Source organism: Mugil cephalus, chromosome 17, assembly GCF_022458985.1.
Source record: "Mugil cephalus isolate CIBA_MC_2020 chromosome 17, CIBA_Mcephalus_1.1, whole genome shotgun sequence".
Taxonomy (NCBI): Eukaryota; Metazoa; Chordata; class Actinopteri; order Mugiliformes; family Mugilidae; genus Mugil; species Mugil cephalus.
Genome location: NC_061786.1, coordinates 6,371,875 through 6,396,961, shown reverse-complemented (window position 1 = coordinate 6,396,961; position 25,087 = coordinate 6,371,875). Strand labels below are relative to the sequence as shown.

The 25,087-nt window shown below is 39.4% G+C and overlaps 2 protein-coding genes across 3 annotated transcripts; both read left to right on the top strand.

Moving 5' to 3' along the window:
* Window positions 1–1,182: 1,182 nt before the first annotated feature.
* On the top strand, window positions 1,183–10,782 carry LOC125024190 (calpain-1 catalytic subunit-like). 2 transcript variants are annotated; one of them, XM_047611915.1, is made up of 22 exons: window positions 1,183–1,300; window positions 1,893–2,134; window positions 2,255–2,324; window positions 2,575–2,693; window positions 2,804–2,937; window positions 3,028–3,202; window positions 3,636–3,710; window positions 3,839–3,924; window positions 5,140–5,214; window positions 5,483–5,643; window positions 5,753–5,919; window positions 6,205–6,216; window positions 6,328–6,536; window positions 6,718–6,760; window positions 7,543–7,611; window positions 7,693–7,750; window positions 7,834–7,895; window positions 8,158–8,226; window positions 8,317–8,395; window positions 9,091–9,207; window positions 9,622–9,674; window positions 9,909–10,782. In XM_047611915.1, exons 2-22 carry the CDS (start codon window positions 1,898–1,900, stop codon window positions 9,933–9,935), a joined length of 2,097 nt encoding a protein of 698 aa, XP_047467871.1. In that variant the 5' UTR covers window positions 1,183–1,300; window positions 1,893–1,897; the 3' UTR covers window positions 9,936–10,782. The 2 variants fall into 2 exon arrangements, with proteins under 2 accessions (XP_047467871.1, XP_047467870.1); XM_047611914.1 differs by having other exon boundaries at window positions 1,205–1,325.
* Window positions 10,783–11,665: 883 nt separating this feature from the next.
* Window positions 11,666–24,994, top strand: LOC125024213 (calpain-1 catalytic subunit-like). Its single transcript, XM_047611948.1, has 22 exons — window positions 11,666–11,811; window positions 13,005–13,259; window positions 13,568–13,637; window positions 13,907–14,025; window positions 14,448–14,581; window positions 14,675–14,849; window positions 16,270–16,344; window positions 17,102–17,187; window positions 17,976–18,050; window positions 18,681–18,841; window positions 19,448–19,614; window positions 19,915–19,926; window positions 20,037–20,245; window positions 20,407–20,452; window positions 20,890–20,961; window positions 21,045–21,102; window positions 21,190–21,251; window positions 21,459–21,527; window positions 21,657–21,735; window positions 22,226–22,342; window positions 23,184–23,236; window positions 23,793–24,994. The coding sequence occupies exons 2-22, from the start codon at window positions 13,023–13,025 to the stop codon at window positions 23,817–23,819; spliced, it is 2,103 nt and encodes a 700-aa protein (XP_047467904.1). The 5' UTR covers window positions 11,666–11,811; window positions 13,005–13,022; the 3' UTR covers window positions 23,820–24,994.
* The last annotated feature ends 93 nt before the right edge of the window (window positions 24,995–25,087 follow it).

Genomic DNA, 25,087 nt, shown 5'->3' with positions numbered 1-25,087 from the left:
TTTACCACTAGTGGGTTTGTTTTCACCCAAATGGGGGCGTGGCCTTTCCAGTGACATAAGGTTACTCTCTTCCATCCCGTGGAGAGACACATCTGGTACCTACACCACAACTGAAACAACTGAAAATTCAAGTTGACTCTCTCACACATACTACTATACTCGCACACACTGCATATCATTCTCTCACACATTCACTGTTGTTCCATTCATAACAGCGTGTAAGAGAGTATGATATTATGTGTGCGTGACTATAGTAGTGTTTGTAGGAGAGTATGACAGTAAGCGTGAGAGCAAATAGTAATTATTTCCTAAACGGCCTCTCATAGATTACCACTAGGGATTCTTCTTTCTAGAGAAACCAAATCATGGTGTATGCCAACTGCCGTGACAAGACAGCCACGCATATGCAATTCTCTCATTATGTGATGACTAGCAATCTTTCTCTTTTTTTTCTTACCTGGCACGCATTTCATAAACAGAAGCATACACACTGTTGTTTGATGGTGTGGTTAAGAATGTATGTCAACAGTTATACAGTTATTCTTTCGTTTCAAGTTGTTATCAATCTCTCAAGTAACATGCATCAGCTTGTATCCATCCGTGTTTGTTCACGCACATAAAATGCTTAGTGTGCGAAGGTTATTTGTTTTGGTTTTTTAGTGCTTTGGACCTTTAGATTTGTGTCTTTACTCGCAATTGCATTTTCATATGAACACAAATATTTAGTAATCTGTCCTTTACATTTGCACATGTATTCAGTAAATGAAGCTGCTTTGATGACAAGTGGCCACTAGATGGTGCTGTACACTGCCAGCGTGTCAAATCAAGATTTTTAATCAATTATGTGGTGGCTACTTGTACTGTTCATAAACAAAACCCAGGTAAATACACTCAGGCTTTCTACACTGGTGTGGGCAATAAAATATGGTGTTGTGTTCAGACAACCTTGCAAATATTTATTCAAGTTCTGGAATTCGATTAAATGATTTATTTTTTTCTTCACATGTCTAGGCTGTCAAAGACATTTGCAGTGATTTGTAGTGTACGCGGTGTGTGTGTGTGTGTGTGTGTGTGTGTGTGTGTGTGTGTGTGTGTTTGTGTGGCAGCTATACAGTGAATAAAGGACTGGGTGTCTCCATAGAGTTGGCAGCTGCAACTTGAGCTAAGGCAGGGCCTCATAAAGGAACACAATGTTGTTCCAGCAGTAGCCGCAGGCGTGCAGGGTCTCTATATAAACACCGGTGCTTCTTCCCACACACTCGCAGATCCAGTTAGTCTTTGCACTTTCTAGCTGTTGGAGGTGGGATAAAGTATTTGATAATCAGGTAAATTCTTAAACAGCTTTATTCACACGTTTGCTTTCATTTTAACTACTATGCATCTTCTTTTTGTTTTTGTGTTATGCAATCTCCATCACTTGCTCCGCAGTGGTTTACCTCCTATTGAAAGGGTTGTCTGAAAAGATTCCAAAATTTGGAACTGATATTTTTAGTGTGCTGTACATTGAAAAATGCAGTAAATACTCAGTGAATGTATCTCTTTTTTTTTTTTTTTTTTTTTTTTGGTATGTTCAGAAGTGCAGAAAATAAAGGTGAGGTAAAGATTTTAATTAACCTGTGAAGAGGCTGAAAGCAAGCAGGTATGTTGAGTAAGGTAGCACCTAGATTTAAAGAAGAGAGTTCACAGATGATCTGCTGTGATTCAAGTGCATATCATCTGTTTGTTCTATGAGCATGCATACAGGTTTCCATACCTGTCAGTAATATGTCCATATGGTTGACACATTTGGGTGTGTCCCCAAATGGTTCATAGTGGTAATGAAAGTTCAAATGGTCACAGGGAATGAAGTTTAACATGTGTACCTTTGAATATATTTTTCTTCTTAAACACAGCCAAGATGCCTGCCCCCGGTGTGTGCATGAACATCATCAGTGCGCGTCACAGGAAAGATGGTTATGGGATTATCACCAACCCTGAGAGGTTCCTCAACCAGGACTACCAGCAGCTACAACAGTACTGCAACATCCGACGAGTAAGGTTCATCGACGAGATGTTTCCGCCTGACAGAAATTCCATCGGACTGGAGATACTGAAACCTTCTGACCTGGCCCGAGTGGAATGGAAGAGACCAGGGGTGAGTGTTGCATTTGGTGAAAATTATAGATGCGGTCATATGTCACAATAAATGTTAACGCCAGGCCATGCCAGTGATACAACAATTCAACATTAGTTGAGTGAATGTCTCCTGTTTCAGAAAATCGTTCCCAACCCATCTTTTGTCGTCGATGGAGTCTCCAGGTTTGACTTTGGTCAAGGCTTAGTGGGTAGGAACTTTGCTTCATTCACTATGAAATATGTTTCTATCAGTGTCATGCAATTTCAGACAAGAAGTTTAGATCAGAGGAGCACCCTTGAGCAGTTACTGTAGTAATATGTTTTCTGTCTTATTTAAGTGTTTTATAGCTAAACTATAAAACTCATTCACAAATCATTATTGCCAATTTTATGTCTTCTTTCTTTCTTTTTTCTTTCTTTCTTTCTCTCTTTTTTTTTTTTTTTTTTTTTTTTACAAAGGAAACTGCTGGTTTTTGGCATCTATCGGATCTCTGACTTTCACGAAGGACATCCTTGGGCAAGTTGTTCCTCTTGAGCAAAACTTTGATGAAAACTACTGCGGGCTGTTCCACTTCAGGGTAAAAATTCTGCTGGGTTTTCTAGCAAACATAAAATATATGGTTATGTCCCAGAGTCATGACATACGGTATATACCTGCTCCTTGTTCACTTCTCTCTCGACTGTTTAGTTCTGGAGGTTTGGAACATGGGTGGATGTCGTCATTGATGACAAGCTCCCAACAATCGATGGGAACCTCATCTTTGTCCACTCCAAAGACCCTCATGAGTTCTGGCCTGCTTTGCTGGAAAAAGCTTATGCCAAGTAAGTCAAAACAGTGTATTGTTTCTTTGTCTTCAAAGCTTTTTTCACAGTGACAGTTTGTCACATTAACCCAACGCTTCCTCATGTCAGGGTGTGCGGTTCCTACTCGGACATGAATGCTGGAACTCCTGCCGAAGCTTTGGTGGACTTCACTGGCGGGGTCCACATTTGTATCCAGCTGTCAGACCCTCCTCAAAACCTGTGGGAAATGATGTGCAGAGCTGGCAAATCAAAGTCATTGATGGGCTGTGGCACACCGCAGGGTGTAAGCACAAGTACACATACTGGTTCTGAAGGTGTTATGAGTTATCAAGTTTGTACTGTAAAGCACGGAGGTGCCAGAGGTACAGTTGTCCTGACAGGTAACTCCCAAAATCTTATGTTAAGACTAAAAGAAAGCCAGCATGTAAGGTGGCAGAACATGGGAAGATTTCAGCAGTGGACAAGATTCCTTTCATACGCATTGAGACAGTCAGTACAAATTGACATTTAAAGGCAAAACAATGTTTACTATTTACTATTGGTCTAAAAAGAATTTAGAAGGAATATGGAGACAATTTTTGCTACCTTATTAAGCAGAAATACTGTAGAAACACAAGTGCAGACAAAATCCAATTCTGATTGTGGTCATTTGTTGAGTGATTATCATGGGCCGCACAAGGCGTCCTGTAATAATTATATGTCTTTATATTTGGTAGGAGACATCTGCCAACACCGTGCAATTCAATGGACTGGTCCAAGGCCATGCCTACGCTGTCACAGGAGTTAAAGAGGTAAAGAAATTGTGTCAGGTGTCTACTGAAGGTTTACTTCGTGAACAGTTTGGAGATCTGTGTTGTCTCTAATGGAAAGCAGGTTATATTAAAGTAAGTAAATCTTGTGTTTCTCTGGTTATGCTCAGGTGATTAGCCAAGGACAGTTGGTAAAACTGGTGCGTTTGTGGAACCCCTGGGGCTCAGTAGAGTGGAAAGGAGACTGGAGTGATCAGTGAGTGCAACTCTAACACTGTGACAGAAACATTTAGATGCCTCAGGAGATTAAAACAAACAATGAAGAAAGCACTCACACACTGCTGATGTGTACACTGTAACAAATAAATAGATATCAACAATTTCTATGCGCTTCTTTATAATAATGTGCAGTTCTGCATTTAGGTTATGCATGAAGGGGTTGAAGAGAATTTGAATGAGAGCTACGTGAAGCTTTTCTGCAGTTACTCTTTAATGATAATCTCATAATTGTAAACCGGTTGTTTGAGTTAGGAGAAAGGAACAGGGAAGGTGAATAAGTACAGGGCTGATGTTAAGATGTTCTTCCCATGAATAAGTTATCTGACAACCGATAACATAATGTTATTATAATGTCATCATGTGCTAATCCTGAATTTCTGGAACCTGCAAAGCCTATTCACGCTTGTGTTAATATGGAATATATCAAACACATCAACATCTATTTCATTTGACAGAAATTATTATGAAGGAGATTTGGGCTTGAAAGAGAACCATGTTGTCTCAGCTTCAGTCAAAACCAGATATGTCTTGCAAAAAAAGCCAAAATAAATAAATAAATCTGCGCTTGACACACAGGCACTTTGTCAAAACAAAAGTTACATATTTGTCCATGTGCTATATCGTGTATATGAGTAGAAAATCCTGTTGAGCCAATTTACTTTGGACTTGGCATTTTATGGCTTTTATTAGTAACTTAAAGGTTTGCTCAAAGATCTGTTTAATGTACACACATGGAGTTGACATGATACAAAGTGAAGCATTTGTGTTTGGAAACGGTTGCTGTGAAATGCACTACCTATGTGAAAGGGAAGTTTCAATGCATGTCAAAGAGGCAATTATTTGGGCTTAGTGAGACTGACAATGTAAAAAAAGGATTGGTAATCTGAAAACAAAGGTGACAGATGATTGCATGATCCTTTCATGATCGTTGAAAAAGTCTTACGTGACATCCAGCATGATGTGATGAATGCTGTCTTGCAAAGGTATGCATATCGTCATCCAAGTCTACCACAAGGAGAAGAAGTCATGAGAAAAAACTAAGAAAGTTCACTACAAGAGTTATAAATCACAATAACAAGAAATCTGACACTGACACAATACCAAAAATAGTTTTCCACAATTAATAAATAAATAAAAATTGGAACTGTATATATATTATTATCAATATATCAACTCCTTTTTTTCTCTCAAGGTCACCTTTCTGGAAAACTGTGAGTCCTCAAGATCGAGACCTGTGCCTCTCAGTCCGTGATGATGGGGAGTTTTGGTAAGTATGTTGAGATCAGAATTTGTCATCTCCAAAACAACAGAATTTATAATGTCTTTTGACATGCAGTTAGTAGAAAACTCTCAATGAAAAAATAAAACTCGTATAAAAAATGCGCATGAAAGAATTTGTGTTGTATTGATTGCATGGGACATATCCAACAGCTTGTAGATACTGCTTGAAACTATTGTATTTAGTTCAGCATTTCATAAAATACACACTATTACGTAATTGTGGAAGTATATTTACTTAAATGTCTACTTTCAAGGATGACTCTGCAAGACTTCTGCAAGAACTACATAGATCTTGACATCTGCTGCCTGTGTCCTGACTTCCTTGACGGCAGCTCCTCTTGCCACTGGAAGTCTTCCATCTATGAGGGCAGATGGGTTGCGGGAACCACTGCCGGAGGCTGCATGAACAACCTTGGTATTTCCATAATGTGCCAAAATGGCTCATTGAATAGCATATATAACTGTTTTTCAGTATAGAAAGTATATAAAGTATTTAGGGTTATTTTCAATCCCATGTCTTCCAGACACCTTCTGGACTAATCCACAGTACCGGGTCAAGATTGACAAACTGGCTGGTGAATGTGCTGAGACACAGGGTGATAATAACATGCTGGTGTCCCTCATGCAAAAACCTGACAAGAGGAACAGACGCATGGTTCAGAACCTCCACATCGGATTCTCTGTGTTTGAGGTAAATATTGTTTCTGTCACACTCGGCAGACTAGTGTTCCACAGATGCACAATGCATGGCAAAAGCAAAATTTAACATTTCTACAACCTCAGCTGTTTTATGTCCTTCTGTTGTAGTGAACAGTTTTATAGCTTACGTAAACAAACCCTTTAGTTCCATAAGTGGCCCTTGCATCACATGACATTCACTTGCAGTTCTTTATTTTCTTGATGCCATGATTTGACTTGAACTGCTTGCTTTCGTTGTTCCTGACATTAACTCCCTTTTTTTCTGGTTTCCTCCCAGATCACTGGAGAGGTAAGTTTTAGTCCAAAAGAAAAAAAGACACATTCCACACTAGTGTCCACCTATACTCAAGACTGAGTTGAACTGCAAGGAAACTAAGTCTGTTTTTTGCTGATATTCCAGTACATGGGGCAGAATGGAAAGTTTCCAGCCTCCTTCTTCAGGATGAACAAACCAGTCGGCCAAAGTAAAACCTTCTTAGATGCACGTGAGGTGATGGAGCTCATGGCCCTGAAGCCTGGTGAATACCTGATAGTGCCGTCCACTTTTAATGTCAATGAGACAGCCTCCTTCATCCTGACCATCCTCTCCAAAGCAGAGACCCACATCCAGTAAGCTACTCACTATCTTCATAATTTGTCTTCTTCAATTTGTCTTTAATGATACAATTATTCCACCAGCGTTTTTGGATTTTCCACTTTGTCTTTGAAATGCAAATGTTGAAGAAAGCAGTAGTAATTTATGTTACACTCCTTATGTGTGGAATATGATGTTTCTTGTCTCTTCTTTCAGTGAGAATTCTGGTGGCCATAACCACGAACACGAGGATGAAGAGGTGAGCAAGTTTTAAAATGACTGTTTGTCGTTGTGGTCTGGGATCAAACTCTTCACGGTAGCAACGGTTAAAAACCAACTAACCAACCAGGCCAAACGTACACCTGCTTTTACACATATATGAACTGAAGTGACATCCCATTCTTAATCCATACTGTTTAATATGATGATGTCCCACCCTTTGCAGCTAGAACAGCTTCAACTCTTCTGGGGAGGCTTTTCACAAGGTTCAGGGGTGTGTTTATGGGAATTTTCGACCAATCTTCCAGAAACTCATTTGTGAGGTCACACACTGATGCTGGATGAGAAGTCCTGGCTCACAGTCCACACTCTAAGTCATCAGAAAGGTGTTCTATTGGGTTGAACTCAGGACTGTGTGTAGGCCAGTCAAGTTCTTCCACACCACACAATCAGATTGCCAGAAACAATCAGAACACAATCAGATCAGATTACTGCCACTCCACTGCTCTAGGGTGGAGTGGCAGTGTGCTTTGCACCACTGCAACGCTTTGACGGATGACTGTGGAAGCAGTGAGGAAATTTCATAACTGGACTTGTTGCACAGGTGGCATCCTATCACAGTACCGTACTGGAATTCATTGAGCTCCTGAGAGTGACCCATTCTTTTACAAATGTTTGTAGAAGCAGTCTGCATGCCTAGGTCCTTGACTTTATACAGTTCTGGCCATGGAGGCGATTGTAACACCTGAATTCCATTATTTAGATGAGTGAGCAAATACTTTTGCCAATATAGCGTATGACACAGTGTGTATTCTTTTGCAGCCCGTTCTAACCGGAAAGCGTGAAGGCGATGAAGATAAGAGAACCCTGTTTCGTCAGTTCTCTGACAAGGTATTGCGAGTGATGTATGTTGGAAATATCTTCTATTCGTCCTTTCCTCAAGAACCTTCCTAATCCTCATTTCATTTCCAGTACGAAGAAGTGGATGCAGAGCAGCTTCAGGGGCTCCTGAATAATAAAATTCTGAAAGGTTTGGCCAGCAAAACAACCAAAAGTCTCTTGTAGGACTAGGTGTTTTTCCATTAAGTTATTTTTTGTGCTGTTTTGATTTAGGAGACTTGAAATCTGGAGGCTTCAGCATCGATGCTTGCCGCAGCATGGTTGCTCTAATGGATGTATCCTGCCTTATGATATGCTCTTTGAGTACAAAAATGCCCACACAACCACATACACCCCTCCCCTTTTGTAGATGAGCAGGGTGGCTTGTGGCAGGAAACACTATCTGTCCTATTCCAAAGGTGGAATTTCTCATGATAATTACAGTTACATAAAACCCGTAAGCATGCCAAAACCTGCAAGGCTTTTATTGATTTAAAGGTCAAGTTAAGACATGAGACAACACGCACAGCACAGATGCCTTAATTTGGGGTTAAAAAGACGTCCATCACAGGGAAACTGAATGGAGAAGAATTTGTCCGTCTTTGGAACAAGGTTGTGACATACAAAGTAAGTGGGATAAGGTTAAAGAAGGATATAATTCTACTTATTGCATCATCAATGCGGGAACATTCCCACTGCTGACTTCTCTTTACCCAGGACATATTCTACAGGACTGATGTTTCACAAACAGGGACACTGTCACTGAGTGAGCTGAGGAATGCCATCATGGCTACAGGTAGATGGTCTATCAGTTCTTTTTGAGTACTACAGAAAAAAAAAACAACTCAAACAAGGATGTTGTGGGTGCACAAAATATGAGAAAATACAAAAACTATGCAGTGATTAATCATTTAATTTAATCATTAATTTTAACAGATTGACAATGTCAGATATTTAGGTTTTTTAGGTGTTGGCACACAAAGTGTAGCTTCAAACTGCAGTAGGCAGGAAAAGGAACACAAAAAAAACCACACACATTGTTTTCTCACAAAACGGGCACAACTAGGACCTAGCTGTGGAATATTGGCTAAAGGACAAGTCAGCTAGTAGTAAGTCCCAAAGCCGCTAAATCAATTCAGTCAGCTTAGCTGCTTCGAATATAAAAAACTTTTGGGATCACCGTAGAGAGGTGGAGAATGGGTTGCACAACAGACAAGTCAGCACAGGGAAGAGGGAAGAACTGGTTTAGGCGGGCTGATAGAAATAAAGAAATAGAGCAATGGCTCACTGAAGAGGTACAGATTGTGAGGGGGCAGAAGTTCCTTAACTGTATTTTTCTATACTTTCACCTATGCTTCATAATTAGCCATGATAACATCTTGTCTAAAGTGTAGGATTAAAGTTATTCAAATAACAGCTGTACCAGATAGCCAGCAATCTCTCATACCAACCATACCTAAACTTTAACCATATGCTCTCTATGATGATCAGGAAGGAAGATGAGCGATGAAATGCTGAATCTGATGGCTCTGCGTTACGGCGCCACCTCAGGACATATAACACTGGAGAGCTTTATCAGTCTCGTGATCCGCTTGGAGTGCATGTACCGTAAGTAAATCTGGACAAGAGTACACAACTCTTATCCTCTTTATAGCTGCAAATGCAAAAGATTTGCAAAAATTTTTTTGCGAAAAAGAAATAAAAAGCTAATGAGTGTGTGAGGTGAATTTGGTGGAAATATTTACACAAGAATCCATGAGAATGGATACATTGCTAAATACAATGGACTGGCAGATTAAAAAAATCTTAGACTCAAAGGATGTAAATGACCCATAAAGTATCTAACATTCTAGTCAACACTATGACTCTTTTTTCTTGAGTATATAACTCAGGAGTGAACATGGATTATTGTCCTGTTGCATCAGATTCTCGAAATATTTTCTTACCATGCCGCATAACATAGTTTTTATTTTCATTGCTGTTAAGCTTCGAAGCAGTACAAATATGTACCTTTCTCAACAGAAATCTTCAATCAGTTGTCTGACGGAATGGCCGTGACTCTTCGTGAACCAGAGGTGCCTGAAGTTTTTACAACAATTTTGCCCTAGTCACAGTCTACAGCATTTAATTTCAGCACCTTTCAGTGAAATTATACAAATTATATTATCCTCTAGTGTAATATACAAGTACCACTGTGTTGGAAGTTGTCCAAGAAAATTATGCCATGCTTGTTAAATTGTTAGTGATCATGCTTTTAACCTGTCCTACAGATATGAAACAGAACTAATCTATCCTTTCTTTACTTACAGTGGATGTATCTTTCGATGTACACTTAACCTGAAGGAGAAGGCGAATTGCAGGATTGGAAGATATAAAGAAAATTATGTACAAAATGCCATATTGATTATTTTGTTAAAAATCATATCTACAGTGGCCATTGTCAATTTTGCTCAACTGTCACAGTATGACTGCATCTAATGAGTGTGTGGTCATCCTAACTGAGGTTACATTGAAATGTTACTTTTGTTACAAATACTAGTACTAATAAAACAACATATTTTTTGAGTAAAACTTTTTTTGTGAGGTATATTTGATGAACACAAAACTTCTGTTATCATTAATCACATGTGTTTTTACACTTAAAAGTGAATATGTAGCCAAAAAAATTTACCCTTTGAATTTTGTTATTACTGTTCTTCCTACTGTCCATTCATTTAAGTGGGTTTGTAGTATTACCTGTTTTACTGTAAGGTGGTGGACTATATCTGTGCATTCACACCAGCTGTTGAGTATACTGAGTATATTAGCATCAAGTTAGGAATAGACTTGTCCTCCCTCAGGATAAATCGTAATCTTTGTAGGGATCTCTTCACCTTTCATCTAACATCATCACCATAGTCAAATGTTTGCATGGCCTCTTGGTAAACTAAAATGTCGGTCATGGTAAACGTTTCACCTGATAAATATTAGGCATTTTATATTGAAAATATGAACATGTTGACATTTAGTTCACATCACTACTGTCTGTCTGTATGTGCTCCATCACAGGTTGTCATGGCTGTGACCTACATTCTCTGATGCGATACTTGTATTTTTTAAGTGCTTACTGCAACTTTACATCTGCAATTTGACCTTTTTTCCCCACTCACTTTGTACTTAACAAAATAAAGATATTCAAACAGTCGCAGTGGCCATCAAAATGTCTTCATTCTCAAATATCTCTATTGTGAAATGCATCTCGATTGTGAAATGCAGCAGCTTGAGAAACATACTGCAAGTCATGTTTATGCAGTCATGTTCTACTGCCATATTCAATCCCTTCACTGGAGATGTTGGTGGCACGAGCTGTGGTCAGAAGGTCATTGGTTTTGGTAGTAATCTAAGGAAGGCATCAAGCTGCAAGGCATCCTCTGCAGTCTGAGAAAACTATGGCTCTTTATCAACTTCTGTAAAGACTCCTCGGGCCCAGGGCCATTCAGCATTTTACATACTTACAACGAGACTATAAACTACACAGGTGTCTGTCCAAGTCACTGTCAAGACATGTAGTAGTTAAAATGAGAAAGATAGAGCTGCCAGTGTAATGTTAACTTCATAACATTTGATATCATGCAATTTGGTATCTGTCTTGCCATTAATAAACCAAACAGACAATAGCATTACCAGTGGCTAGGTATACATCTCAGGTTTGTAAAAGTGCCACCACTATATACCCAGACGAATGAGAAGATGACAGCTTGTGAAGATGTTGACCTCATCATATGTTGTTAAAACATTGTCTATAAATTCCCAAAGGTACATGTGCAGATAGTCAGGACAGACAGTACAGGCACCTCAAACTGATAATTCATTCATTCCAAACAGGAACATTTCGACTTGATAATGGTTCATTGTGCAAAAAAAAGCAGCAAACACACAGTTGTATCGTACTATTTGACTTTTGACTTTTGTTAGATAAAGTGATCAGTACATTTATTTCAGGTCCGATGTACCTCCACTTGTTTACCTCCCAGGCTCAACTCCTTACGTATGCGGTGAGGTGTGGTGAGGTGCAGTGAGGTGAGATCAAGACTGGAAGTACAGGATTTGTATGTGCAGCTGTGGATATATACTTCCAGTTTCGGAATTCACACGGATTATAAAAGAACCAGAGATTCTTCGTACATATACTCCCTAATCCACCCAGACACCCAGACTTTCTAGCTGCGGGAGGTAAGGCTAAGATTTCACATTCAAGTTCACTTTAAATAGGTGGACTTGCACTTTCAATAGCAGTTCATCTCCATGGTTCTGTCAAGTACAAGCAGCACCTTGAGCTACTTGTTTGTGGAGTGTCACAATTGTATTAGGTATTGAATCGAGTTCAAAGTTTTAAAAATGTACTATTTTTCCTAAAAGTTGAGTTGATGTTGATTAATCGACTAGTCGACTAGTCATCACAATCCCTACTATGTATTATCAGTTGTTTGGAAGCATGATATTTGAGAAATGAATGTGTATAATGTCTCCTGCTTTCCAAAGGGAGGGACGGAAGAGAATGCACAATTCCCTTGTTAAATTAGCAGGTTTAATAGAGATGTGTGGGAAACATGACAGAGAAAAAAAGATTTAAAAAAAAAGAAAGAAAAGATACACATATATATAAGCAAAAGTATTTGCATGCTGCATCTTTTTCCACTATTATGTATAAAAGCATTCCAGACCTGTTAGATTGTGGAGGTATCACATGTTCACTGTCCAAGTCCCACCACAGCTTTTTTTTTTATAGGACTCAGGTCTGGGCTCTAGCTACCTACTGAAAGCTGAATGTTGTCTTTACTTTAAGCTTTCGAGCAAAAACCAGAAGGTTGTTTACCAAAACTAACCAGAACTCGGAACGACTCATGTTTCCTTCCACCTTCACCCAGTTCCACGAAATCGAGAAGCAGTCCCAGTGTAAAGTGATTTGACTACAACCACTTGTTTGCACTTGTCAGAAGTCTCGACGACGCGCAATGTAATTTTTGTGCCAAACACACATACTTTTACATTTCCTTGGCAAAGACATCCAGCATGTTCTCATCTCTCATCTCACATCTCTCATGGTTATTGGAGTGTTTTTTGACAGCTGTACTCAACACTTGTCACATGTAGTAGGCTGTTTTTTTTTTCTCATAAATTTCGCATAGACTCCATTTTGCTGATTGTTCTTGATGTGCCCTATTTTCTGCCCTTGTTGATGATTGTCTTCAACTAAAGAGATACAAATTTACTTAACCTGCTGATTTAACAAGGATTTAATACCCCTGTACGTGGCCACATTTGCTGTTTGGTTGTGTCACTAAATGCATCATCATATATACCAGGTTTTATACATTCAGTATGTCAGTGTGTACATATTATTTTAACCACCCTGTATTCAACAGCTCTAAAACGCTGCAGCAATGCCTGCCCCAGGTGTGTGCATGAAAACCATCAGATCGCGTCACTTGAAAGCCGGTTATGGGACCGTCACCAACCCTGAGAAGTTCCTCAACCAAGACTACCATCAGCTGAAACAGTACTGCCGCACCAGACGGTTTAGGTTCATTGACGACATGTTTCCACCTGACAAATATTCAATTGGAGGAGAAGCTCTGACGTCTTCTGACCTGGCCCAAGTGGTGTGGCTGAGACCAGCGGTTTGTGTTGCTTTGGCTAAAAACTAAAAAGGGGTCAAGGGCACATGGGTCAGTTCAGTCATTCTTGGACTTGGATATTAATACAATGTCAGGAACATGAATTGAGTGGTGCAACTATATGTTTAGCCACCAATATTACATTTGAAGTGACACCTGTAGCTGTAGCTATTAGCCAACAAGTTGACTACAGTACCAGTCAGAAGTTTGGAGTTTTTCTCATTCAATTCGGTGACAAAGTGTGTCCAGACTTTTCTCTGGTAGTGTACATCAAACCAAAGGTTTAAATATGTCAATGTCTCCTGTTTCAGAAAATCGTTTCCAATCCGTCTTTTGTCGTTGACGGAGTCTCCAGGTTTGACTTTGGTCAAGGCTCAGTTGGTAAGAACTTTGCTTCATTCAGTAACATCTCTTAAAATATATTTCCATCAGTGTCATGCAAGTTCAGACAAGGGGTACAAAACATACAGCTCAGAGGAGCATCCTGGAGTGGTGGAGAGGAGTGGTTGTTGTGGTAATATGTTTTTCTGCCTCCTGGCTGTGTGTTCTTGATTGTTGCTAAACAACACACCCTTTGGCATGCATTTTACTGACATGTGTGCATAGTTGGCAATTGAATGTTTTTGTTTGTTTTTTTTTTTTTTACACAGGAAACTGTTGGTTTCTGGCATCTATCGGAGCTCTGACCTTCCAAAAGGACATCTTTGGGCAAGTTGTTCCTCTTGAGCAAAACTTTGATGAGGACTACTGTGGGCTGTTCCACTTCAGGGTAAAAACAAAGACTCCTTTGATTTAAAATGCAATGCTCACAGTTCACAGGGAAAACCATATTTATTCGAAGAAATAGAGGGATATTTATGGCAATAGGCAAGACTAAGGTGAGGTGGACAGGGATGAAGGCAATTATATGATAAGATCATGAGAGACTATATATTAACTGGTGAGCTTAGAGTTTCTGCTAGGTAGATTGTACATCCTTTGGACACAACCAGGATAGCTGTTTCCACTCTTTATGTTACTCTAAACTATCCGACTGATTTACCCTTAGAAAATTATCCAGGGGTTTTACACAGAGTGTTAAATTATTACTTAAAACTTTTGAAAGAAAATATCCAAATTTGGCAATCATAATGTTATGCTTTTATTGCCAGTAGCAATGCATAAATCTTTCCTTCTTTTGCAATATTTTAGTTCTGGAGATTTGGAAGATGGGTGGATGTTGTCATTGATGACAAGCTCCCAACAATCAATGGGAGACTAGTCTTTGTCCACTCCAAGGACCCAACTGAGTTCTGGCCTGCCTTGCTGGAGAAAGCTTATGCCAAGTATGGAAATACCCTCAGTTGTTTGTCATTTTGTAAACATACTTCTTTGACATTGAGAGTTTGTAAAAATAATTTTGTACCCACTTGTGTCAGGGTGTGTGGTTCCTACTCAGATATGCAAGGTGGAACTCCAGCCGAGGCTATGGTGGACTTCACTGGCGGGGTTCACATTTGTATCCAGCTGTCAGACCCTCCCCAAAACCTGTGGGATATGATGCGCAGAGCTGGCAAAACCACGTCACTGATGGGTTGTGGTACACCACAAGGCGTAAGGACGATTTTACACAACATACATCCACAAACTAGTTGTTCTGTAAAGGGAGGTGAAACACTGAGGCTCTGGCTCTTTATCTAGTGTGCTGCTGCCACATGACAACTGACCAGACAGAAACTTTAAAACATCATGATATGGTGCCATTTTCAGCAGGTGCCTTGATAGTTTCCTCCTTTTTATGTTTGGACTGAAACGTCAGTTCAGATACAGTAGTATATGTAGTATATGTAGAACTTGACTGAGCCAACCAAAGTTTTGATTTATTATGTTGGTTATGTAGCCCACATTCTAAGCATTAAGCATTTTGAAAAGGCAGAAACAGAAGAGACATCTTGAACTTGTTCGACTTGTACCTGGGCAGTTGCGCAACAAAATGCAGAACAATTTGCAGTATTTGCATGTATGATAGATTGAAATGTTGATGTCATAACAGTTAGTTGGAACGCTCCTGATGTTCTTGGCGGTTTAGACCATAATTACAAATGCCAGAGCATGCAACCTAGGGGGGAAAACACCAGTCATTCAGAGCGGTCGTATGCCAGTAAGGCATAACCTTTGGTGAAATGTTATGTAGAAATTCACACCCACACAGTTACTATGAAAGAGAATATTTGAAGATTAAAACACTTTGTTGTTTCAGGATGAAAACAATGAAAAATGTTAATTTCTGCTGTAAAGCTGAAATTTCAAAAGTAATTATGATAATAATAATATAATAATCTTGGGTGGCACAGTGGGGTGGTAGTTAGTGCTGATCAAAGTGCCTCAAAGCATCTGAGTTTATTGGTAATTCTAAATTGGCTGTAGGTGTGAGTGTGAATGTGAATGGTAGTCTCTATGTTAGCCCTGCGATAAACTGGTGGGTGACAGCTCTGCCTGATATTTTAACATTGTTCTGTTGTGTGGGAACAGTGGGAATGTTTTGGGGTCATTTTTGATAATTGCCAAATTCTCAAAGGTTATGATCTGTGGTTAATTTATAATACATATAATAAATTGGTATACCCCTTCCGTTCTTGTGATGTGAGTCAAAATAGATAACGAAATGTTTTGTACTGACTGTATTTGGGTTAATGGAAGATGCTTTGGGTCAGGTTTTTCTAGGTTTTCCTATATTTGGTTTAAAAAAGAAAAGCAGAAAAAATGGAAACTGGACCTGTAGATACTTGCATAACAAGATAACCGTCACCCTTTTCCAAAATGTCAGTGCTATAGTTTGAAATGTGCTTCCTTTAAAGATTTTTTTGGCAAGCAGATACAGTACTTGGGAGTGCATGGTTGTAAACTTGTCAAACAACAATGCATACAAAACCAAAGGCTGGTATTCTTCATTTGTGAAGTTGTTATTATGCTTGTCACGACTATGATGACAAATGATTATATGTCATATTAATGATGTGTCTATATTTTGTAGGAAACACCTGAAAACAATGTACTACCAAATGGACTAGTCCAAGGCCATGCCTACACTGTCACTGGGGTGAAAGAGGTAAACAATTGTTTGAACATTTGTTTGAGATAACGAGAAATAATGCTGCGGGCAATGGTAACCTGGAACTAACACAAGAATTCCTAAAATACACACTATATGTATGCAATTAAATCCAAGAGCTTGAATACACAATCAAGGTATGAAAGACAGTGATGTCAAATATCACTCTCACCACAAACATGCATACTGGGAGATCTGCATAACTTCAGCTGTGTATCCTCATTATGTACCGTTCTCAAGAAAGGTAATCATTAAGAAAAAATGGATTGCCTTAAATTCACCTGGCAAGAAAGACTGCATCATAAGAGCAATAAAGTTGATTAGACTGGAGAGAGTAAGGGTGAAATGAAATAGATAGAACTATGGGGACCAGTGGAAAAACATCTGCTGTCATTATAATAATTAAGAAACAGAGATTTGCTGGATGTGTGTGCTTGTACACATATACATATGTATGTGTGTATGTATGTGTGTAGCATATATGCATATACAGAATTATATGTGTGAAGGTTATGTCACATTGCATAACTAAGTTGTAAGGGGAAGTTAGCAAACTGGTCTAACTTAAGGCAGGGAATGGTCATTTGCTTGTCGTTTCATTTTGTCATTTGTTTCATTTAAAATAATTCCGTTGTCACAGATATATTGAAAGCAACCAATTTTGAATCAACCAACAGAAGGTGATAGAGTAAAGCCGAACATATTAAATTATTTTATAAAGTGCTAACAGTGGTGTTTCTTTGGTTGTGATCAGATGAAGAGCCAAGGGCAGCTGGTAAATCTGGTGCGCTTGTTTAACCCCTGGGGCAAAGTAGAGTGGAAGGGAGACTGGAGTGATAGGTGAGTGGAACTCCAACAGTATCATGATCATACACCTCTGAAAACATCACCCAGAGTGCCTAACCTCAACCAAGCCCAACCCTTAACCACCACCCTGTTGCACATGCCTGTGTCTGACCTGTTGTGTTACATGAATTCGCACTGTTTGTGAATGTTTGTTCTTTAAAGTATAATAGACTCTGGAGGAGTATCACAAACTGGTTTTGGCACTTTTTCTTTGACAGAGCTCGCAGTGAGCAGTCAGTATATGATACTGTGTAACAATATGCTCACTGGCGCAACTTTATGTCCTCTAACAACGTCTCATAAGTAATGCTTTATCAGGCTTGAGAAATATAATATATGTATAATGTTTTTTTCAGTGGTGTATTTGCTAATGATAAATTAACATACAGAATATGAGCAGGCTAACATTAGCTACTACAGTACAGTATGTCTACTGTTAAGAAAGGAAGGTTTTTGAAACCATTGGCAGAGTTGGCCCTTTTTTTAAATCCATATTGAAAGCAAGCACTTCTCTTGGATGATTATAGAGGTGGTTTGTAGTTTGGAAGCATGCCAGGCTGGCTGAAAACAAGCTCTGTCTTGCAAAAGAGCCAAATATCACCTGTGATCTTGTGACTGACTCCCACTTTGAATAGAAAGTTTTTTAATCCAAGCTGTACATGTATACATGTGTATGCATGAGCAGAAAGCACATATATGTTTTATCTAACTTTATTTTCTAAATCCATACATAGTACTTACCTCATTGCTTTGCTTCCTTTTCTGACAAATTGTTTTTAAAGGTCACGCCTCTGGCAAACTGTAAACTCTCAAAATCGAGACCAATGCTTGTTAAAGCGCCACAATGGAGAATTTTGGTAAGCATGTAAAAAGCTACATTCAACAGCCTTGGCAGATATACAAAACGTATTTAGGCTATACATTTGTATTATACATAAAACCCCTGTTACTACTTGGTTACGCCTGCAGTTATCCACTCCTACTCATTTACATCACTCTCCAAACTATGGTTCACTCATTATACCACTTGACTCATCTGCAATAGAACTACTGCTGTCACAGTTTAATTTATATTCAATATAAAACTGTCATGTAACATGCATCTATTACACTTTGTAACTGTATCGGATAAGATTCTACACGTCTGCTTTAGTCAGATGTGTGGATCTGTGACAGATGTATGTTTATCTCGTTCCTCCTGCTGCTCTCTTCCCTCTCTTTTTTCTGTCTCTACCTGGCTGGCATCAAGCAGATGGGTCCCCTCCATATGAGCCGGGTTCTGCTCCAGGATTTGTAAAGCAGCTATTTGTGATGCTATCATACAGCTATATATAGCTTCAACCTGTATCTATAAGTAGTTTGTCATTAAAGGCATGTTCCTAGTTGATGCGGAGCAATCTTTATTTAGACTATTTAGATTTTACCTCGACCATTCGAATGAATGCCTTTTTTTCTAATTCTTATCTAAATTAATGTCTGCTGTCAAGGATGACTCTGCAAGACTTCTGCAAGAACTACACAGATCTTGACATCTGCTGCCTGTGTCCTGACTTCCTCGATGAGGGCTCCTCTTGCCACTGGAAGACTTCCCTTTATGAGGGCAGATGGGTTGCAGGCACCACTGCCGGAGGCTGCATGAATGACCTCGGTATTTACAAAATCAATGGGATTAGGCAAAACTCCTCCAACACAGTGTTAGGAGGATGGAATTTTCTGGGCTGAGGATTGAGCTTTTCTAAATCAAACTTAATGATGGTATAAGATGTTACGATCCCTTGTGCCAAGGTCCGAGGCAAAACACAGTAGAAGCCTAGTCCAACACAACAAGACACCAGCTAACTAACCTAGCCAACAGCAGTAGGCAGTTTGCAACATATCATTGGGGTTTCCAAGTGGGCACCTCCCTTCACCAACGTTTCGTTAAGTTAGGTGCATGACACTTCAAGAAGGCTTGTCCAGTGTCACCCCCCTCCATGCTACCACCACACAACCATGAGACTTTCAACCACCAAGAGATTAGCTTAGCCCTACTACTAACTACTAACACCACTCAGTTAGCCTTACCTTTAGCATGCCCCACAGCCACTCACTATTTTATTCAATAAAATAGACAATTAATCAATTAAACATAATTTTCTATTAAATTATATCTATTATTTACGTGATGATGCAATTATGTATAATAATCCATTATCCATTCTAATTGTTTTAATTCATGGAGTAATTTAGCCAAACTCATGGCTTTGTCTTCCAGACACCTTCTGGACTAATCCACAGTACCGGGTCAAGATTGACAAACTGGCTGCTGAATGTGCTGAGGCACAGGGTGATAATAACATGCTGGTGTCCCTCATGCAAAAACCTGACAAGAGGAACAGACGCATGGTTAAAAACCTCCACATTGGGTTCTACGTGTTTGAGGTTAGTATTACTCTTCATCGTTCCTGTCACACTGAGCATATTATATTAGTATAAGATGCACAATACATGGCAAAAGTAAAAAAACAAACAAACAAAACAACTAAACAAAACAATTAAACCTTTTCTGTGGCATCACTTGTTTTATGTCTTGAATGTACAGAAGCTGTTGGAGTCAACAGTTATACAGCTAAAATAATAAAATAAAATTCTACAAGTAGCCCTTGCATCAAATGAAAGTCAATGAACTGCTTGCTTTAATTGTTCCTGACATGAACTTCCTTTCTTCTGGTTTCCTCCCAGATCACTGGAGAGGTAAGTCAAACCTTTAGTCCAATTCCAAGACACATTCCACACTGTCCACCTATATTCAAGACTGAGATGAACTGCAAGGAAACTAAATCTGTTTATCACTGATATTCCAGTACATGGCACAGACTGGAAAATTCCCAGCCTCTTTTTTCAGGAGAAACAAATTAGTCGCCCAAACTAAAGTCTTTTTGAACGCACGTGAGGTGATGGAGCTCATGGCCCTGGAGCCTGGTGAATACCTGATAGTGCCGTCCACTTATAGACCCAATGAGACGGCCTCCTTCATCCTGACCATCCTCTCCAAAGCAGAGACCCACATCCAGTAAGCTACTCATAACCTTTAATTATAAGAACAAAGGTGAATTATTACAGTACTCACTCACAGTCTCACATTTTCCATCATTTCAATTCCAAATCTCAAAGTTACAGTGACAGTTGCCAGCAAGATAATGTACATCTGATGTCTTTTATTTCTTCTCGCAGTGAGAATTCTCATGGCCATATGCATGAATGTGTGGATGGAAAAGAGGTGAGTAAGATTTAGATAACAGGGTTATGGGTCAAAACAATCCATCGGTACCAGTACTAGTTTGTATCTATCTTGACCACTGAAGAGGTGACATGGTACTCCTGTGACTACAATGGATTGCACAGCACTGTTGTACTTAAGACTATGTCTGCTGCATTAATGTTAGTCGATTTGCAGTTGAGAAGTTTTTTGAACGGTTGCACAAAAAGGTGCTGATTAGACAGGAGGGAAAACATCTATTTCTGAATCGTCTCTCATCCATAGTACCCAAGGTCCTTCATTCAGGCCCAACAACTGAGGACCAATTAATCACTAAATTTACAGATTAAATATTTAATAGTACTCTCAGTACTCTGAATAATTTCTGTACTCACCCTCCACTTCTGCAGTTTTATAACTCAGATTACACCGTGTGACACATTGTGTTTACTTTGCAGCCTTTGCAACCAGTGGAACATAGTGAGAATGAAAGAAATGTGAGGACCCTGGATCGTCAGTTCTCTAACCAGGTAAGGTGTGTTTGACCTGTGATCATGACGTGCACACGTGTGGGCCAAATATGAATCATTCCTTGCTCCCATTTCATTCCCAGTACACAGAAGTGGACGCAGAGCAGCTCCAGATACTCCTGAATGACAAACTCCTGAAAGGTTTGGCCAGCAAATCAGCCAAAGGTCTCTTGTAGGTCTTGTATGGCATCATTTTTAAGTTATTATTTTTGTGCTTTTTTGATTTAGGAGACTTGAAATCTGGGGGCTTCAGCATCGATGCCTGTCGAAGCATGGTTGCCCTGATGGATGTATCCTTCTGCGTGATACTTGGAAAAATATGTATACTCCCGCCTATTTGGTGAATTCCCTAATAATAATGGTGTTGTATAAAACACATAAGCACTATGTGAGCCAGAACATATCTGCCATTTACTTCATGAGGCACATGATTAGCTGTCGGGCTAAGGCATGAGACAACATGTACAGTGCTGTTGCCTTAACTTGAGATTAAAAAGACGTCTGTCACAGGCAAACTGAATTGGGAGGAATTTAAGCGTCTGTGGGAGAAGGTTGGCAGGTACAAGGTAAGAGGGAGAAAAGGGAAGATTAAAAATGTCAGTTAAAGACAAATACTTCCAAATGAATTATGTAAAACTTTGTTTCTTGCATTATCAATGCGGGGAGATTCCCATAACTAACCTCTCTTTACCCAGGACATTTTCTTCAGTAGTGATGTTTCACAGGCAGGGACACTGTCACTGAGTCAGCTGGGGAGCGCTATCACAGCTTCAGGTAGATGAGACGATACAAAAAACTCTGACTGTAACTCTTCCCTCCATAAAGTCATAAAGTCATAAAGCCATGAAGCCTGGCCAAACGATTTGATTGACCCGGCAAATATTTGCTGGAGTAGTTCTCACCAGAATGATTGAAAAGGTTGTGTATAAAACTACTTCTGAACCAAATAATTCAAAAAGATAAACGGTTAGGAATATACTGCCATCCACTCGTGCTGAGTGGTGGCAGTTCTAACCACTGAGCACCATGTTGCCCAAGCTGCACAGCCATGCCCAAACAGGTATACTTGTTAAACAAAATATCTGAAAATTGTGGATGCATAAAAATCCTTTCCTCAAGCTCGATACTGATTTTGGTGTGAGCATCAGCACTCACTCAGACAACAGATTTATTAAACAGTAAGATTTAGACACAGCTTTACAGCTTTACGTGGCTGCAAAGCACTAATAAAACCCTTCCTCCTTTTCTCCCGTATGTGGATCAGGAAAGAGGATCAGTGATGAAATGCTGGAGTTGATGGCGGTGCGTTACGGCACCTCCTCTGAACACATAACACTGGAGAGCTTCATCAACATGGTCTTCCGCTTAGAGTGCATGTTCGGTAAGTAAATCTGGGCAGCTGAAGTGAGATGAAAACTTTTACCGTCACTTCCTCAGATCGGCAAATGCAAAATATGTGATGAATTCGAAATTTAACCTGAACCCCTGAATAAACTTAGGATGCCACACTGGTACTGGGGTTTCCACAAGGCCTGTAGTGTACAACAACACACTTAGACTTGAAGTTTCTCAATGAGAGACCAGCTCATTTGTAGCTCTTCCAATATATCCTTTTCAGTGGTGAATACAGACTACTGGTACTTGTGATATGGAGAGCTACTCTCATCAAGGGCCAGCACATGTATCCTAGGTTCTGATTCTATATACCCACAGTAGATGGATGTGGTCTTTATTCTGTGTTCGAGCGCAACTGTTTGACCGTGTCGCAACATACATATCGGTTGGCCTCCACTGAAGTGCTTTGATGTCCATTTGGTGTCTTCAAGGAACATATCAAAATTGTGACGCTTACAGAAGGAGCAACTGACATTTTGACAACAAGCTGACCCATTCAGTGCCTGCACATGCAAAAAAACGTCTGCGCACACCCCTTGATTCAGGTGGTGGGCTGCAAGGTTGCAGTGAAAGGTGGTTTGAACCTTTATCGTAGTGTATGGATGGTGTTTGCATATTTTGTGTTTTATAGAAGAGCAGGGGGCAACTTTAGTACTACTGAGCTACTTATTGAGCCATGTATTATTGGAGTGTCGGGAAGATGAAAATCGTGTGTAACAGTATCAAGTTGGGTCTGTAGTATCAATGCATTTAAATATGATGTAGGGCAGGAGGGAGTATGCTATAGGTTCTTAAGTAATAAGTCTTAAGCGTATTTGTCTCAACAGAAATCTTCAGCCAGCTGTCTGATGGGATGGCTATAACTCTCAACGAACAACAGGTGAGTAAAGATCTTAATGCTACTTACATTTGTCATGAGGCATGACAAAAAGCGAAGATACACGGTAACGTAACGGTAAAGAAATTTATGTAACAAACAAGGATATATAATAACAATGAAAATGCCACGTAGGTGGGGTGTGGACACCAGTGTGTCTGTAGATGAGTGAATGTACTTGTTCTGAATGTAAATTGTTGGATGAAGCAAAATAATTAAGAATCAAGCTGAAGCCGACCAAACAAAAACATGGTGCCGTCAGGATGGAACAAGAGAGAGAAACTAAGAGGTGCTTTCAGTTCGCCGAACTAAGCTCCGCCTACCACCTAGGTACCTGAAAGACAAAACAACAAAGGAAACACACCAAAACAGGCCGTGCTAGGCAGGAGGCCGTCACACATTTTTTTTTAATGGGCCCTCCACTGTGTTGGAAGTAGTCCATGTCATGCTTACACCTAATTCTAAATCTGTTGTGATGCAGTGACCATGCTTTTTCATATACAGTATCTGTCAGACAGATATGAAACACAGCATTGATCTATCCTGTCTTTACTTGCAGTGGCTGTACCTTGCGATGTACACTTAACCCGACGGAGAAGATGAACAGCAGGATTCAGAAGACTGAAGTAAATTTAACCAAAGGGGTTTGTCAATCTTTTCATTAAAAAAAAGACAAAAAAACAAAACAAAAACAAACAAAAAACATGGGCAGTGGGAATTGGCAAAATTTTCTTACCTTGTACAGTATGTCTTCTCTTTGTTACAATGAAATGTAAGATGGTCGAGAGAGAACAATTGCCTGGATCTTAAGAAAACACATGCAAACAGACAATACACAATCAAATTAAGAGAAAATCTTTATCAGTTTGACAACACATGCTGCAAAATACATCCAACACCAGAAAATACAGACGCTTGGATGCGTTTTTATGACTTTTGATACATGCCAGTGTTGATGGAATATGTTTGTGTCTTTTTTAACATTGTGATTGCATGATTTCTGATTGTGCTTTGATTAGCTTGTCAGTTCAAACAATATGATGACATACAGAGTTGGAGACTGAAGTCAATAATATGTTAACATTTATTCTGAGCATTTTAATCACTTCTTGGGGTACCCTGGGACATTTCTGTATGTGCAACACGTTTTTGTATTTGCAGCAACGTTTTACTTGCTTTTACTCTGTGAATATGTGTATTGTAGACAAATTATGCATTTGTGAGCCAAGGTAACTAAATCTCATTTACTATATGCACTGATGTTTTTTTTTTTTTTTTTTGAATGAGAGTAAAACAAGTCTAGGTCAAAGTTAGCCTGCATTTAGTTTATTTGCATGGGATCTGCAGTGAGTTAAGCTCTCTTGGCCTCCACAGAATTAAGATAATCCTTTCACTTGTCTCCCTGTTTAGTTAAGACACAGATTTGAGGATTGCATTAAAATCTGAACAGGACAGAGAACACAAAGCTTGTATCATCATTATTGTATCATCACTAATCGTGTGTGGTCTTGCACAGAGAGAGAGAGGGAATATGGTATGTGGCCAAAATACTGCACCTTCTACATGTTACTCCCTTCATTGGTGTCCTACCTTCATCTAAAATGGATGAAAGTGTTTTTACTTTACTTTTGTTTTCTGTTCCCTGGCTAGTGCACCACTTAGATCCACATTGAGAGCGCAGGCTATAGTATCGATTAGCATGGAATTTATTACGAACATTCAGTTTGTAATCAAATAAAGGCATTTTTTCAACTTCTTGAAGTGAGAATCAGAATTTCTTTCACCACTTACAAATGTGTTGAAGATCATTATAAGCTTCTCAAACATACAAACACAGCATGGAGACACTTTCAA

Coding starts and splice junctions, on each gene's coding strand:
- LOC125024190 (XM_047611915.1), top strand. CDS start 1,898: ATGCCTGCCCCCGGTGTGTGCATGAACATCATCAGTGCGCGTCACAGG. Junction 7,751..7,833: donor GAATAATAAAATTCTGAAAG/GTTTGGCCAGCA, acceptor GTTTTGATTTAG/GAGACTTGAAATCTGGAGGC. Junction 8,227..8,316: donor ACAAGGTTGTGACATACAAA/GTAAGTGGGATA, acceptor CTCTTTACCCAG/GACATATTCTACAGGACTGA.
- LOC125024213 (XM_047611948.1), top strand. CDS start 13,023: ATGCCTGCCCCAGGTGTGTGCATGAAAACCATCAGATCGCGTCACTTG. Junction 14,850..16,269: donor GTTGTGGTACACCACAAGGC/GTAAGGACGATT, acceptor TATATTTTGTAG/GAAACACCTGAAAACAATGT. Junction 21,736..22,225: donor GAGCGCTATCACAGCTTCAG/GTAGATGAGACG, acceptor TATGTGGATCAG/GAAAGAGGATCAGTGATGAA.